Source organism: Cetorhinus maximus, chromosome 2, assembly GCF_964194155.1.
Source record: "Cetorhinus maximus chromosome 2, sCetMax3.hap1.1, whole genome shotgun sequence".
NCBI lineage: Eukaryota > Metazoa > Chordata > Chondrichthyes > Lamniformes > Cetorhinidae > Cetorhinus > Cetorhinus maximus.
Genome location: NC_135880.1, coordinates 2248091 through 2264445, shown reverse-complemented (window position 1 = coordinate 2264445; position 16355 = coordinate 2248091). Strand labels below are relative to the sequence as shown.

Sequence of the window (16355 nt, the reverse complement as noted above, 5' to 3'; positions counted from 1 at the left end):
TGCGATCTCCTCCCTTGCCTTCTCAGCAGTCTGGGACACAAATCATTCGGACCTGGAGATTTGTCCAATTTTAAGCCTGCCAACACCTCCAAAATCTTGTCACTCCCTATATCAATTTGCTTAAGAACCTCACAGTCTCTCTCCCCGAGTTCGATACCTTCACCCTCATTCTCTTGGGTGAAGACGGACGTGAAGTATTCATTTAACACTCTAGTGAGGTCCTCTGGCTCCACCCATAGATTGCCCCCTTGGACTCTAATGGGCCCTACTCTTTCCCTGGTTATCCTCTGCCCATTGATATACTTATAGAATATCTTGGGATTTGCCCTACTTTTACCAGCCAGAGCTTTCTCATATCCTCTCTTTGCTCTCCTAATTGCTTTCTTAAGCTCCACCCTGCACTTTCTGTACTCCACTAATGCCTCTGCTGATTTGCTTCCCTTGTACCTGCTAAAAGCCTCTCTTTTCCTTCTCATTGTAACCTGAATATCTCTGGTCATCCATGGTTCTCTGGGCTTGTTACTCCTTCCTATCACCCTAGAGGGAACATGTTGAGCCTATACCCTCCCCATTTCCTTTTTGAACACCCCCCACTGTTCCTCTGTAGATTTCCCCACAAGTAACTGTTCCCAGTCTACCTTGGCCAGATCCTGCCTTATTTTACTAAAATCCACTCTCCCCCAATCCAAAACATTTTTTTGCAACTTGTCGATTTCTTTGTCCATAACAAACTTAAACTGTACCACGTTTTGGTCGCTATCACTAAAATGCTCCCCCACCACCACCTCAGCCACCTGTCTGGCTTCATTCCCCAGAATTAGGTCCAGCAATGCACCATCCCTTGTTGGACCCTCTACATATTGACCTAAAAGGTTTTCCTGTGCACATTTTAAGAAATCCACTCCATCCAAGCCCTTAACACTATATCTATCCCAATTAATGTTTGGAAAGTTGAAATCACCTAATATAATTACCCTATTGTTATTGTTTTTACACACCTCCACAAATTGTGCACATATTTGCCTCTCAATTTCCCGCTGACTATCTGGGGGTCTATAATAAACACCTAATAATGTGGTTGCCCCTTTTTTATTCCTAAACTCTACCCACAAAGTTTCATTCGATGCCCCCTCCAAGATATCATCTCCTCTTACTGCAGTAACTGACTCCTTAACTAATAATGCAACACCTCCTCCTCTTTTACCCCCTCCCCTGTCTCACCTGAAGATTCTATATCCCAGAATGTTGAGCTGCCAATCCTGCCCTTCCCTCAACCACGTCTCAGTGATGGCTACTATATCACAATTCCACATGTCAATCCTCACCCTTAACTCATCTGTTTTACCTGTAATACTCCTGGCATTAAAGTAGAGGCCATCCAGCCTTGCCTTACTCCCTTGAAACTTATTGCAGCTGTACTCCCTCTGACTTGATTGTTTTACTGTATTGTGATGTGTCCCTATTCTGCTAACATTCTATCCCCCCTCCCCCTTGCAACTTTCAGCATTCTGAACGAATATGTCCCACTTTATTACAATGGAAACACTTAGGCTGTCGAGATTCATCTCCACCCTCAGTATCTTCCTTGTTGAACTGGAGAGGAGATCTCAAGGTATTGCCAGCTATCCATTCTTTCCTTTCACTCTCCCACCTTCTATCCTTTTCAAATATGTGGGGATGATGGAAACAAGGTTTAGTTTTATGGATCAGCCCATAATCATCAGCCATTACTGCTGCCTGTCTGGCAGTTGCAACCCTTTGATCTTCAAGATGGGTTCTTATTACAAAAGATAGGGACTTTTTAAATTCTTCCAAGAGAATGGTCTCCCTGAGAACTAATGGAGCAGCAGGTTAACAAGTCTTCGGGTCCTGATGGCTTCATCCTAGGGTCTTAAAAGAAGTGGCTAATGAGGTAGTAGGTGCGCTGGTGTTAATTTTCCAAAATTTGCTCGAATCTGGAAAGGTTCCATTAGACTGGAAAGTAGTAAATATAACCCCTCTATTCAAGAAGGGAGGGAGGCAGAAAACAGGAAACTATAGGTCAGTTAGCTTGATGTCTGTCATGGGGAAGGTGTTAGAATCGATCATTAAGGAGGTTATAGCTGGGCACTTAGAGAAAATCAAGGTAATCAATAGAGTCCGCATGGGTTTTGTGAAAGGGAAATCATGTTTAACCAACTAATTAGAATTCATTGAAGGAGTAACACGCGCAGTGCATAAAGGGGAGCCTGTAGACGAACTGTACTTGGATTTCCAGAAAGTATTTGATCAGTTGCCACACCAAAGATTGCTGCAAAAAATAAAAGCACATGGTGTAGGGGGTAACATATTAGCATAGATAGAAGACCACGCTCAAGAAGCTTGACACTGTCCAGAACAAAGCAGCCCGCTTGATTGGCACCACATCCACAAACATTCACTCCCTCCACCACCGACGCACAGTAGCAGCAGTGTGTGTACCATCGACAAGATGCATTGCAGGAATTCACCAAGGCTCCTTTGACAGCACCTTCCAAACCCACGACCACTACCATCTAGAAGGACAAGGGCAGCAGATAGATGGGAACATCACCACCTGTAAGTTCCCCTCCAAGTCACTCACCATCCTGACTTGGAAATATATCACCGTTCCTTCACTGCCGCTGGGTCAAAATCCTGGAACTCTGTCCCTAACAGCACTGTGGGTGTACCTACCACATGGACTGCAGTGGTTCAAGAAAGCAGTTCACTACCACCTTCTCAAGGGCAATTAGGGATGGGCAATAAATGCTGGCCCAACCCACATTCTGTGAATGAATAATAATAAAAAAGATTGGCTGGCTGGCAGAAAACAGAGAGTATGCATAAATGGGTCTTTTTCTGATTGGCAGGATGTGATGAGTGGGAGTCCTGCAGGGGTCTGTGCTGGGGCCTCAACTTTTTGCAATTGATATCAATGACTTAGATGAGGGGAGCGAAGGAATGGTAGCTAAATTTGCAGATGACACAAAGATCTGTGGGGAAGTATGCAGGCTTGAGGCAGGAGTATGGCATTGAGGTAGAGGATCAGCCATACTTATACTGAAGGGGTGACAGTGGCAGTGTGGCATTGTGGTATGTCACTGACCTACTAATCCCAAGACCCAGGATAATTCTCTGGGGATCCAGGTTCAAATCCCACCATAGCAGATGGTGAAATTTGAATTTAGCAAAAATCTGGAATTAAAATTCTAATGTTAACTATGAAACCACTGTCGATTGTCATAAAAACCCATTGGGTTCAGTAATGTACTTACCTGGTGTGGCCTAGGTGTGACTTCAGACCCACAGCAATGTGGTTGAGACTTAAAAATGCCCTCTGAATGAGGGCAATTAGGGATGGACAATAAATACTGGCCTAGCCAGTGATGCCCACATCCCATGAATAAATAAAAACAAAATGGTGGGAGCAGGCTCAAAGGGCCGAATGGCCTATTCCTGCTCTTATTTTCTATGTGTGTATGTCTATATTATTGCATGTGTATTTCTCTGTCAGTGTTTGTATTTCTGTGTACATGTGTGTATACCTGTGTACATACGTTAATAGGTGGACATGTATGTATATCTGTGTGCACATGTGAGAATGTCTGTCCATATGTCTATGTGAGTGTATGTCTGTGTATCTCTGGGTACATGTATGTATATTTGTGTATACCTGTGGATGTGTGTGTAAGTCTGACTGTATATATGTATCTCTATAATTGTATATGTGTTCCTCTGTATGTGAATGTGTGCCTGTGTACATGTATCTGTGTAGGTATGCCTGCGTAAGTCTGTCAGTGTATCTCTGTGTCCGTGTATGTGTGAACCCAGACTGGGCTGTGAGAGACCCCACTCCCCGAGTGAACAGACTGGGCTGTGTGAGAGACCCCCTCTCCCCGAGTGAACAGACTGGGCTGTGAGAGAACCCGCTCCCCGAGTGAACAGACTGGGCTGTGAGAGACCCCCCTCCCCGAGTGAACAGACTGGGCTGTGAGAGAACCCCCTCCTCGAGTGAACAGACTGGGCAGTGTGAGACCCCCCCTCCCCGAGTGAACAGACTGGGCTGTGAGACAGAACCCCCTCCCCGAGTGAACAGACTGGGCTGTGAGAGACCCCCCTCCCCGAGTGAACAGACTGGGCTGTGAGAGAACCCCCTCCCCGAGTGAACAGACTGGGCTGTGAGAGAACCCCCTCCCCGAGTGAACAGACTGGGCTGTGTGAGACCCCCCTCCCCGAGTGAACAGACTGGGCTGTGAGACAGACCCCCCTCCCCGAGTGAACAGACTGGGCTGTGAGAGACCCCCCTCCCCGAGTGAACAGACTGGGCTGTGAGACAGAAACTCTCAATCACCTTCATCTTCCAGTGCTCCCATGTACTCTGTGTATATTCGCTCCCTCAGTTCTCTCTTCTTTTCCACCTCTGGATTCTCAATCACAGGGGATGACACAGATGGGGTTCCAGACTGACGGCCTGAAAAACACAGAGAGCCTCTGAAAGGTTTGACAGATTTTTGGAGGTAAACAGAAAAAATCAAATAAATGTATTCTTTTGTCACAGAGTAACCTCACCTTTCCACCTAGCATCGAATTATAGAATGGTCACAGCACAATAGGAGGTCAGTCAGCATGTTGTGTCTGTGCTGGCCCAAACTTTAAATCCCCTTAAGAGTTCATTAAGTTGTGAAACCAAACATCTATTCAGAAACCACATCAAAGACAGCTAATCCTATTGTAATCTCTTAAAACTGCCAATCAAACCATGCTCTCAGCCCCCTAGACAACTGTGTAAACAAACCCCTGCTGAGCTAAGTGCTTCATTAGCTTTTGAAACTCAGTCATGCATCCACAATGGACTCAGCTGTCAAAACAAACCATTGCAGCTCCAGCATTTTCTGTTTTTATTTTAGATTTCCAGAATCTGCACTATGCTGTTCAAATAGCTTATAGGATTATGACAGATTTGGATAAGATGGATAGATATGATGATGCTCATAAGGGCTAGAAAACACTGACTTAAGACAGAAACAGAAAATGCTGGAAAAGCTCAGCAGGTCTGACAGAATCTGCGGAGAGAAAGGCAGAGTTAACATTTCGAGTCCGTGTGACTCTTCTTCAGAGCTAAAAAGGAGTAAAAATGTGATGAAATTTATACTGTTTTAAGGGGGGGGTGGAGCAGGTGAAGCTGAATAGAAGGCCAGAGATAGGTGGAGGTAAAGGAGAGATTGATAAAGATGTCATAAACAAAAGGCCAAAGGGTGTTAATGATTGTGATACTGGCTAAAGGAGGTGCTGATGGTGGCATTAAGATCAGAAAGCAGAATGTGATAATAGCAGGACAAGGGTAAGCACTGTGGAAAGAACAACATGAACCAGTGACAGACACCCTAGTGGGGGTGGGGTGGGGGTGAGGGGGTGGTGGTGGGAAAAGAGATTGAAAATAGGATAAAAGGTGGAGATAAAACTGAATAAAAATGAAAATAAATATGTGGATAAAAATAAAAATTAAATAATGAAAATGAATATTGAAAAAAGGGGGATTGGAAAGGGGATGAGATGGATGAGAGAGTTCATGATCTGAAGTTGTTGAACTCAATATTCAGTCTGGAAGGCTGTAAAGTGCCTAGTCCGAAGATGAGATGCTGTTCCTCCAGTTTGCGTTGGGCTTCACTGGAACAATGCAGCAAGCCAAGGACGGACATGTGGGCATGAGAGCAGGGTGGAGTGTTAAAATGGCAAGCGACAGGGAGGTCTGGGTCATGCTTGCGGACAGACTGAAGATGTTCTGCAAAGTGGTCACACAGTCTGCGTTTGGTCTCTCCAATGTAGAGGAAACCGCTTTGGGAGCAGCGAATGCAGTAGATTAAATTGAAGGAAGTGCAAGTGAATAGCTGTATGAGGCGCGAGTTGGCTATGATGGATTGGGAAACGTTACTTAAAGGGATGACGGTGGATAGGCAATGGCAAACACTCAAAGAGCGCATGGGTGAACTGCAACAATTGTTTATTCCTGTCTGGCGCAAAAGTAAAACAGGAAAGATGGCCAAACCATGGCTTACAAGGGAAATTAGAGATAGTATTAGATCCAAGGAAGAGGCATACAAATTGGCCAGAAAAAACAACAAACCTGAGGATTGGGAGCAGTTTAGAATTCAGCAAAGGAGGATTGATTAAGAAGGGGAAAATAGAGTACGAGAGTAAGCTTGCGGGGAACATAAAAACTGACTGTAAAACTTTCTACAGGTATGTGAAGAGAAAAAGATTGGTGAAGACAAATATAGGTCCCTTAGAGTCAGAAATGGGAATTTATAATGGGGAACAAAGAAATGGCTGACCAACTAAATGCATACTTTGGTTCTGTCTTCACAAGGGAGGACACTAATAACATACCAGAAATGTTGGGGAACACAGGGTTTAGTGAGAGGGAGGAACTGAAAGAAATCAGTATTAGTAGGGAAATGGTGTTGGGGAAAATGATGGGATTTAAGGTCGATAAATTCCCAGGGCCTGATAATCTACATCCCAGAGTACTGAAGGAAGTGGCCCTAGAAATAGTGGATGCATTGGTGGTCATCTTCCGAGATTCTATAGGCACTGGAACAGTTCCTACAGATTGGAGGGTAGTTAATGTAATCCCACTATTTAAAAAGGGAGGTAGAGAGAAAACAAGGAATTATAGACCAGTCAGCCTGACGTTGGTAGTGGGGAAAATTCTAGAGTCCATTATAACAGATTTAATAGCTGAGCATGTGGAAAACAGTGGCAGAATCGGACAGAGTCAGCATGGATTTATGAAAGGGAAATCATGCTTGACAAATCTATTGGAATTTCTCGAGGATATAACTAGTAGAGTTGATGAGGGGGAGCCAGTGGATGTGGTTTATTTGGACTTTCAGAAGGCTTTCGACAAAGTCCCACAAAAGAGATTAGTGTGTAAAATTAAAGCGCATGGGATTGGGGGTAGTGTATTGAGATGGATAGAAAACTGGTTGGCAGACAGGAAACAAAGAGTAGGAATAAACGGGTCTTTTTCTGAATGGCAGGCAGTGACTAGTGGGGTACCACAGGGATCGGTGCTGGGACCCCAGCTATTCACAATATATATTAATGATTTAGGTGAGGGAACCAAATTTGCAGATGACACAAAGCTGGGTGGGAGGGTGAGCTGTGAGGAGGATGCAGAGATGCTTCAGTGTGATTTGGACAAGCTGAGTGAGTGAGCAAATGCATGGCAGATGCAGTATAATGTGGATAAATGTGAGGTTATTCACTTTGGTAGCAAAAACAGGAAGGCAGATTATTATCTGAATGGCTATAAATTGAGAGAGGGGAATGTGCAATGAGACCTGGGTGTCCTCGTACACCAGTCGCTGAAGGTAAGCATGCAGGTGCAGCAGGCGGTAAAGAAGTCAAATGGTATGTTGGCCTTCATTGCCAGAGGATTCGAGTACAGGAGCAGGGGTGTCTTGCTGCAATTATACAGGGCCTTGGTGAGACCATACCTGGAATATTGTGATAAAAGCAAAATACTGCGGATGCTGGAAATCTAGAACAAAAACAAAAATACCTGGAAAAACTCAACAGGTCTGACAGCATCTGCGGAGAGGGATACAGTTGATGTTTCGAGACTCTTCTGATGAAGGGTCATACAGACTCGAAACGTCAACTCTATCCCTCTCTGCAGATGCTGTCAGACCTGCTGAGTTTTTCCAGGTATTTTTGTTTTTGTCCTGGAATATTGTGTGCAGTTTTGGTCTCCTTATCTGAGGAAGGATGTTCTTGCTATAGAGGGAGTGCAGCAAAGGTTTACCAGACTGATTCCTGGGATGGCAGGACTAACATATGAGGAGAGATTGAGTCGGTTAGGATTATATTCGCTGGAGTTCAGAAGAATGAGGGGGGATCTCATAGAAATTTATAAAATTCTAGCAGGACTAGACAGGGTAGATGCAGGAAGGATGTTCCTGATGGTGGGGGAGTCCAGAACCTGGGGTCACAGTCTGAGGGTACGGGGTAGACCATTTAGGACTGAGATGAGGAGAAATTTCTTCACCCAGAGAGTGGTGAGCCTGTGGAATTTGTTACCACAGAAAGTAGTATGTTTTCAAGAAGTAGTTAGATATAGCTCTTGGGGCAAAAGGCGATCAAAGGATATGGGGAGAAAGCGGGAGCAGGCTATTGAGTTGGATGATGAGCCACGATCATGATGAATGGTGGAGCAGGCCCGAAGGGCTGAATAGCCTACTCCTGCTCCTAGTTTCTATGTTTCTATGCTTCACCTGAAAGGAGTGTTTGGGCCCTTGGATGGTGAGGAGTGGGGAAGTAAAGGGGCAGGTGTTGCTCCTTCTGTAATTGTATTGGAAGGTGCTGTGGGAGGGGGATGAGGTGTTGTGGGTGATGGAGGAGTGGACCAGGCTGTCCTGGAGGGAACGGTCCCTACGGAATGCCAACAGGTTGGGGGTGAAGGGAAGATGTGTTTGGTGGTGGCATCATGCTGGAGTTGGCGGAAATGGCGGAGGATGATCCTTTGAATGCGGAGGCTGGTGGGCTGATAAGTGAGGACAAGGGGGACCCTATCATGTTTGTGGGAAGGAGGAGAAGGCGTGAGGACAGGGGCATGGAAGATGTGGTTGACAGGGCCCTGTCAACCACAGTGGGTGGGAAACCTTGGTGAAGGAAGAAGGAAGACATGTCAGAAGTGCCGTTTTGGAAAGTGGCATCATCAGAACAGATGCAATGGAGGCGAAGGAACTGAGAGAATGAGATGGAGTCCTTACAGGAAGCAGGGTGTGAGGAGCTGTAGTCGAGGTAGCTCTGGGAGTTAGTGAGCTTGTAATGAATATTGGTGGACAGTCTATCACTAGAAAGTGAGACGAAAAGAGGTCAAGGAAGGGAAGTGTCAGTGATGGATCATGTGAAGGTGATGGAGGGTGGAAATTGGAAGCAAAATTGATACATTTTCCCAGATCCAGACAAGAGCATGAAGCGGCACTGAAACAGTCATCGATGTACCGGAGAAAGAGTTGTGGGAGGGGGCCTGAGTAGGACTGGAACAAGGAATGTTCCACATACACCATAAAGATATAACTGGGACCCATGCAGGTACCCATAGCCACACCTTTCATTTGGAGGAAGTGAGACAAGTTTAAGGAGAAATTGTTCGGTGAGAGAACAAGTTCAGTGATTTAATGTTTTGCGCAAGAGATGCAGGGCTGGGAGGGGGTATGGGGAAGAATTAGAAGGTGAGGTGTAAAGGGGGCAATTTTCATTTTTAAATAGACCATTTAAAGGACCGGGTGAAATATTACACCTAACCAGGTGAAGCTCAGAAACAATGTGTTTATTTTTTTTCAAAGCTTACTAGTAAGCCTTTTTTACTAGTGAGCCTATTTATGTGGAATAGCCATATAAATACTATGGCTACAAGAGCAGGTCAGAGGCTAGGAATCGTGTGACAAATAACTCACCTCCTGACTCCCCAAAGCCTGTCCACCATCTACAAGGCACAAGTCAGGGGTGTGATGGAATACTCTCCACCTGCCTGGATGAGTGCAGCTCCTACAGTACTGAAGAAGCTTGACACCATCCAGGACAAAGCAGCCGCTTGATCGGCACCACATCCACAAACATTCATTCCCTCCACCACTGACGCACAGTAGCAGCAGTGTGTACCATCTACAAGATGCACTGCAGGAATTCACCAAGGCTCCTTAGATAGCACCTTCCAAACCCACGAACACTACCACCTAGAAGGACAAGGCAGCAGATAGATGGGAACACCACCACCTGGAAGTTCCCCTCCAAGTCACACACCATCCTGACTTGGAAATATATCACCGTTCCTTCACTGTCGCTGGGTCAAAATCCTGGAACTCCCTCCCTAACTGCACTGTGGGTGTACCTACACCACAGGGACTGCAGCGGTTCAAGAAGGCAGCTCACCACCACCTTCTCAAGGACAACCTGGGATGAGCAATAAATGCTGGCCCAGCCAGGGACACCCATATCACGTGAATGAATTAAAAAAAAAAGTGGGTATTATGAAAGGGTTTTATTGTTAGAAGATTTAAAGTTAAAGAAAAACCTAGTGACAATGGGAATTTGCATTCAAAGAGGAAAATATGTATAAAGGAAGAGAAGGCTGTTGGTAAAAGGAGGAGGGATTCTAAGATCTAAAGCCTCCAGCCTGTCAGCCTCAAGTCTGTCTGCAAGGACCCAGAGCTGAAAGAAACTCATTTTGAATGTGATTGTCCAGGGTGTGCTTTGTCAGGGGTCTGTTTAAATCTATGAGTTTTACTGTTGCCTTAACGGGGGTGTAACTGAGAGTCAGATTGATTAGGGGATTTTTGTAGTTATTATAACAGTAATTTTGCAGACATATCTATGTGTTTACAATTTTTCTTGTATCAATAAATGCTTAATTTAGTTTTATAAAAAAAACCTCTTGGGACTCGATGGTCTTATTACTACTGAATTCAAAGCCTGCATCTCGAAACATACAAATTGCAAAAATGGGTTATGACAGTTATTTCAAGTTTCCCTCTCGGATTTGAACAACTCAGCCTTTACCAACGACTGTGTCAATAGTGGTTGACTCTTTAACTGCCCTCTGAAATGGTATGGCAAGCCACTCAGTTCAAGGACAATTAGGGATGGGGAACAAATGCTGGCCATGCCAGCGACACCAACACCCATGAAAGAATAAAAAAAGGTCCACCTGAGAGGGCAGATAGGGCCTTAGTTTCTGTCTGTAGTTTTTCCCTCTTGTTGGTTCCCTTACCAGCTGCCACAGACCCAGTCTAGCAGCTATGTCCTTTAGGACGCAGCCAGCTCGGTCAGTTGTGGTCTTACCGAGCCACTCTTGGTGATGGACATTGAAGTCCCCCACCCAGAGTACATGCTGTGCCCTTGCTATGCTCAGTGCTTCCTTCGTGGTGTTCAACATGGAGGAAGCGCTGATTCATCAGCTGAAGGAGGGCGGTACGTGATAATCAGCAGGAGGTTTCCTTGTCCACGTTTGACCTGATGCTATGAGACTTCAAGGAGTCCGGAGTTGATGTTTAGGACTCCCAGGGCAACTCCCTCCTGACTGTATACTACTGTGCTGTCACCTCTGCTGGGCCTGTCCTGTCGGTGGGACAGGACATACCCAGGGATGGTGATGGTGGTGTCTGGGACATTGTCTGCAAGATATGATTCTGTGAGGATGACTATGTCAGGCTGTTGCTTGACTAGTCTGTGAGACAGCTCTCCCAATTTTGGCACTAGCCCCCAAGTGTTAGTAAGGAGGACTTTGCAGGGTCGACAGGGCTGAGATTGTCATTGTCGTTTCCGGTGCCTTGGGTGATGCTGGATTATCTGTCCGGTTTTATTCTAATTTGACTTTCCTGTAACGGTTTAATATTTATATGATATATGGAATGGTTTTACGAAGCTCCATGTGAAAACTACATTTATATATTTCATGTAAAGTAAACCAACCACTGGGTCACAGTCAAGTCCCAGCTTGTGGTATGTTTGTCAGGCCTTCTCTTGGAGAGACTGCAGTGGGACAGGTGTGATGTGACAGCACACAGACATCCAGAGATTTAGGTGGTTGACTCTCAGTGTGCCCTGGCTAGTCCCCAGTACCTGCAGGCAAGACGTGGCACCAGACTGGTGCCCAGTGACTGGAGAGCTCCTGAGATGGGGACTGTACATACTGCCAGCATGGTAATTCCCTGGCAGGGCTGGAGGGGACAATCGCCCAGGTGATTAGTAATGTTGGGGGTGGGGGCTGAGAGTGAGGGCAATGTGTCAATTAAGGCCCAAGCCGTATTCCCAATCCAGCCCTCAACCCATTCTCAAAAAAAGCCCTTCCCCATATTCCCAATCTGTCCCTATGCCATATCCCCGATCCAAACCTTACCCGTATTCCCAATCCAATCCTTACCCCATTCTCAAATCTAGCCCTATGCCATATTCCCAATGCAGCCCAGTTCCAGTGACTGAAACAAGTACCTTTCTTCTTATCTGCTGACTTTCCTCTCTTCTTCTTCGGATCTTTCTCAGCTGATTTCTGGAGGTCTTTTTCCTTTTCTTCTTTCAGCTTCTGTTCTTTCTTCTCCTCTTCCTCCTTGGTTTTTACTACTGTTTGGATCTGAAACCGAAAGGGAAAGAATGGGAAATAAAGAGAAAGAGAAAGTTAATTCCATAGTAATTGGATTTAATTGCATGCAGATTGTGGGCTTTAACTGGGGATTCATTTGAGCCCCTATAAATAGTCAGAGATTAAAACTGTGGCTGTTAGGTTAGAAAGCGCATCCATGTAATGTGTAACTCAGTCAATAAATACCTATAAAGGGGCGTAAAGATTGGTTCTAGTTCTATCCTTTGCCAACTGGCTTTCTGGGGTATAACATGGTAGCAGAGAATAGTTGCCTAAAGGAGAAGATTGGAAACCAAGAAAAAAATCAGCTGGAAATCTATAAAGCTAGTAGCCATTGCGAACAATGGGAGGAAGCCAAGTGTAAATTGTCAGAGTATGACTATTTTCTGATGTTCTCGGTGTTTGAACCAGTGGAAGAATGAAGTGGACACATGGACCAAGCAGCCATCCCTGCAGACACTCAGGCCCCTCGTATATCTGAGGCACCTGGGATGTATGAGTCATGGGAACTCCCAGGGTACCTGGCACAAATGTGCATTATGTGCTGCCGAGGATTGCAGACCAGTTGAACATTGATGGAATGAAAGACTTTACGGTTGATAAACATTAGGAGCTGCTGCCATGGAGCCCTCAAAGCCACATGGGTGCAGTCGATTGCATCCTGCACTCTGGGGAAGCCTGAGATAGCTGCAAACCCAGTGAATCTCACAGCCTGGCTATCTTCATCAAGTGGAAACCTCACATGGTGAAGCGCCTTGCTGTAGGGGGCATGTGTGACCTCCTTAATGCATCTATGTGTGGCGGACTGCGAGATGCCACACAGGTCCCCTGTGGATCCCTGAAACGATCTGCAGGCAAAGAAATTGAGCACAGCGGTGACCTTCAAGGCCACTGGCAGGGGATAGCCTCCGGCTCCACGGTCGTTAGCTCTTCACAAACAATGTGACAATGTGATCTATCAAAGCTCAGGGCAAGGGCAGATGTGCAAGGAATTGTCTCTAAGTCATCTGCAAATAGAAGAGTCCTCTTCAATGTACTCTAGCTCTACCGAGTCACTCCTGTGATCTGGGTCTATTCTCCTGAACCTGTTCTTGCTGTGGCTCCCCCGCACTCTGGACCTCAGGCAGGGCCTCCTCCTGAGACAGCACTCGGCGTGCCTCTCCCTTCTCCTCCTCCATTTGGTATTAGAATGCTCAAAAAGGCCGCACTGAGCCTGGGTCCATAATTATTTTATCCTCTTCCACGTGGGTGCTACAGTTGTCCTGAAGGACACAATTGTGCAGCGACTGAACATTCAGAGACCAGCATTCTGGCTGGGAGTGGGGGGTGGGAGCAGGGATAACAGGCACAAGGGGTGGGGGCATAGGTACAGGGAAGCTTAGAAGCATAGGATGTAGGAGCAGGAGTGGTCATTTGGCCCTTCGAGCCTTCTCCAATATTCAGTATGATCATGGCTGATCCTCTGTCCCAACGCCGTACTCCTGCTCTCTCTCCATACCCCTTGATGCCTTTAGAGTCTAGAAATCTATCTATTTCCTTCTTAAATATATCCACAGCTTCTGTGGTAGAGAATTCCACAGGTTCACCACCCTCTGAGTGAAGAAGTTTCTCCTCATCTCAGTCCTAAATGGTCTACCCGTATCCTGAGACTGTGACCCCTTGTTCTAAACTCCACCCCCCAGCCAGAGGAAACATCATCCCTGCATCCAGTCTGTCCATCCCTGTCAGAATTTTATATGTTTTAATGAGATCCCCTCTCATTCTTCTAAACTCCACTGAATACAGGCCCAGTCGGCCCAATCTCTCCTCATACAACAATCCTGCCATCCCAGGAATCAGTCTGGTGAACCTTCGCTGCACTCTCTCTATGGCAAGTATATTCTTTCTTAGGTAAGGAGACCAAAACTGCACACAATACTCCAGGTGTGGTCTCACCAAGGCCCTGTACAGCTGCAGTAACACACCCTTGCTCCTGTACTCAAGTCCTCTTGCAATGAAGGCCAACATACCATTTGCCTTCTTAACTGCTTGCTGCACCTGCATGCTTGCTTTCAGTGATTGGTGTACAAGGACACCCAGATCCCTTTGTACATCAACATTTCCCAATCTATCACCATTTAAATAACATTCTGCTATTCTGTTTTTACTACTAAAGTGGATAACTTCACACTTAGCCATGTTATACTGCATCTGCCATGTATTTACCCACTCACTCAACTTGTCTAAATCACCTTGAAGCCTCATAACACCCTCCTCACCCCTCACATTCCCACCAAGTTTCATGTCGTCAGCAAACTTGGAAATATTACACTTGGTTCCCTCATCCAAATCATTGATGTATATTGTGAATAGCTGGGGACTAAGCACTGACCCCTGCAGTACCCCGTCAGTCACCACCTGCCACTCTGAAAAAGACCCATTTATTCCTACACTCTATCTCCTGCCTGCTAACCAATTCTCAATCCATGCCAATATATTACCCCCAATCCCATGTGCTTTAATTTTACACACTAACCTCTTATGGGGGACCTTATCAAAAGCTTTCTGAAAATCCAAATACACCACATCCACTGGTTCTCCCTTATCTGTTAGACTAGTTACGTCCTCAAAGAACTCGAGGAGGTTTGTCAAACGTGATTTCCCTTTCATAAACCCATGTTGACTTTATCTAATCCCGTTGATATTTTCTAAGTGCCCAGTTATCACGTCCTTTATAATAGACTCTAGCATTTTCCCTACCACTGATTTCGGGCTAATCGGTCTGTAATTCACTGTATTCTCCCTTCCTCCTTTTCTAAATAGTGGGGTTTTATTTGCCACCCTCCAAACTGCCGGGACTGTTTCAGAATCTACAGAATTTTGGAAGGTGACAACCAACACATCCACTATTTCCATGCCACCACCTTTAGTACTGTTAGGAAATATAGATAGTTTAAGTAAGTTAAATTTATATTTTTGAGTGTGAGGGATGAGTTTTAGACTTACAGTTGGTTTGATTTGTATTTCCGTTTTTATGTGTTAAGAAAAGGTGAAATTGAGTTTTGGTTTCACTTGCATTTCTAATGATGTTTTTATGACTGTTGCAGCTAGGGTAAACAAGCAAGAGGAGTGGTAATGTTGATGGCTGAGTTAGTGAGAGAGAGTGCATGGAAGAAAGCTTGAATGCATGTGGTGACCCAGTGGAGAGGATCATCAGAATGAGAGTTCGAAACCCTGGAGGTGAACCCTTGCAGAAGGCGTCCGTGAGAAAGCGTTGGTTTGGGAAAATATTCTAAAGCGAGTTCTGGGAAAGTGGAGATTGGAAACCCTCATGTGGAAGATGGAGTTCAGTGAGACCAGTTTGCACATGGTGTGACAAGCATCTGAAGGGAGTTGATGAGAGATCCATAGCATCTGGTTGAGGTGGCATCAGTCACTTGGTTTCAGAGTGTGATTTTCTGACCACAGGTCGCCATAGGTTTACATGGACTGTGTACTTACTGTGAACATTAAAGTGTAAGATTGCTTTTGTAACTTGTGTTCTCCTTACAAATCTGTATATATCTGTAAAGGTATAGTTGAGGGTGAAGGAGTATTGTAATATAGTTCATCCTTTCTTGTTAAATAAATATTTTATTCTTTTGGTAGAAGTTCATGAGCTGACTCCTGTGACTCTGTTCAGTAACCCCTCTCCACGTATCTAAACAAACAAATTAAAGTTAGGATCTATCAAGCTGGGTTCCACCCTGGGTTCAGGCTTGTCCAGGGGTAATCTCAGCTGGGATCATAACAAAGTGGGGGCTCTTGCGGGATTTGAAATGCGGACAGTGGGTGATTGAATGTGGAACAATAATTGGTTTGAGATTGTCATTATAAGGTGGGATTGGAAATCCTCGAACATTGGTGGGATCTGTGAATCCTTTTTAAAGAGCACATGGAGGTACAGGGGTACTGAACAAAGGAATTGGAGTTGCTGTGAGGTATATTATACGGGTTGGAATCCAAATGGCTTTGGAGGTTGCAAAGACTTTTATACAGATGGAAAATGTAACCCTGACTGCTTTGCAGAAATTAACCAAGAGTAAATTATTGGGATTGGCGGCTAAGTTGGAGTTAGAATTACCCGAAGGAGCGAAGAAACTGGACAGAGTTAGGATAATAGCACAGCATTTAAAACTGGAAGGGATAATAGAGAGACCATGTTCTCCAGGGGTTAAGTCAATTGAGTTAG

The 16355-nt window shown here is 45.2% G+C and overlaps 1 protein-coding gene across 1 annotated transcript in view; it reads right to left on the bottom strand.

Annotated features, from left to right (window-relative positions):
* spef2 (sperm flagellar 2) overlaps nt 1–16355 on the bottom strand; it is a 314152-nt gene that overhangs the window by 69004 nt on the left and 228793 nt on the right. The window contains exons 29-30 of the mRNA XM_078557229.1: nt 11998–12136; nt 4352–4471 (exon numbers count right to left, since the gene is read on the bottom strand). Of these exons, the coding sequence (XP_078413355.1) occupies nt 4352–4471; nt 11998–12136 (259 nt within the window). The remainder of the gene's footprint in view (nt 1–4351; nt 4472–11997; nt 12137–16355) is intronic.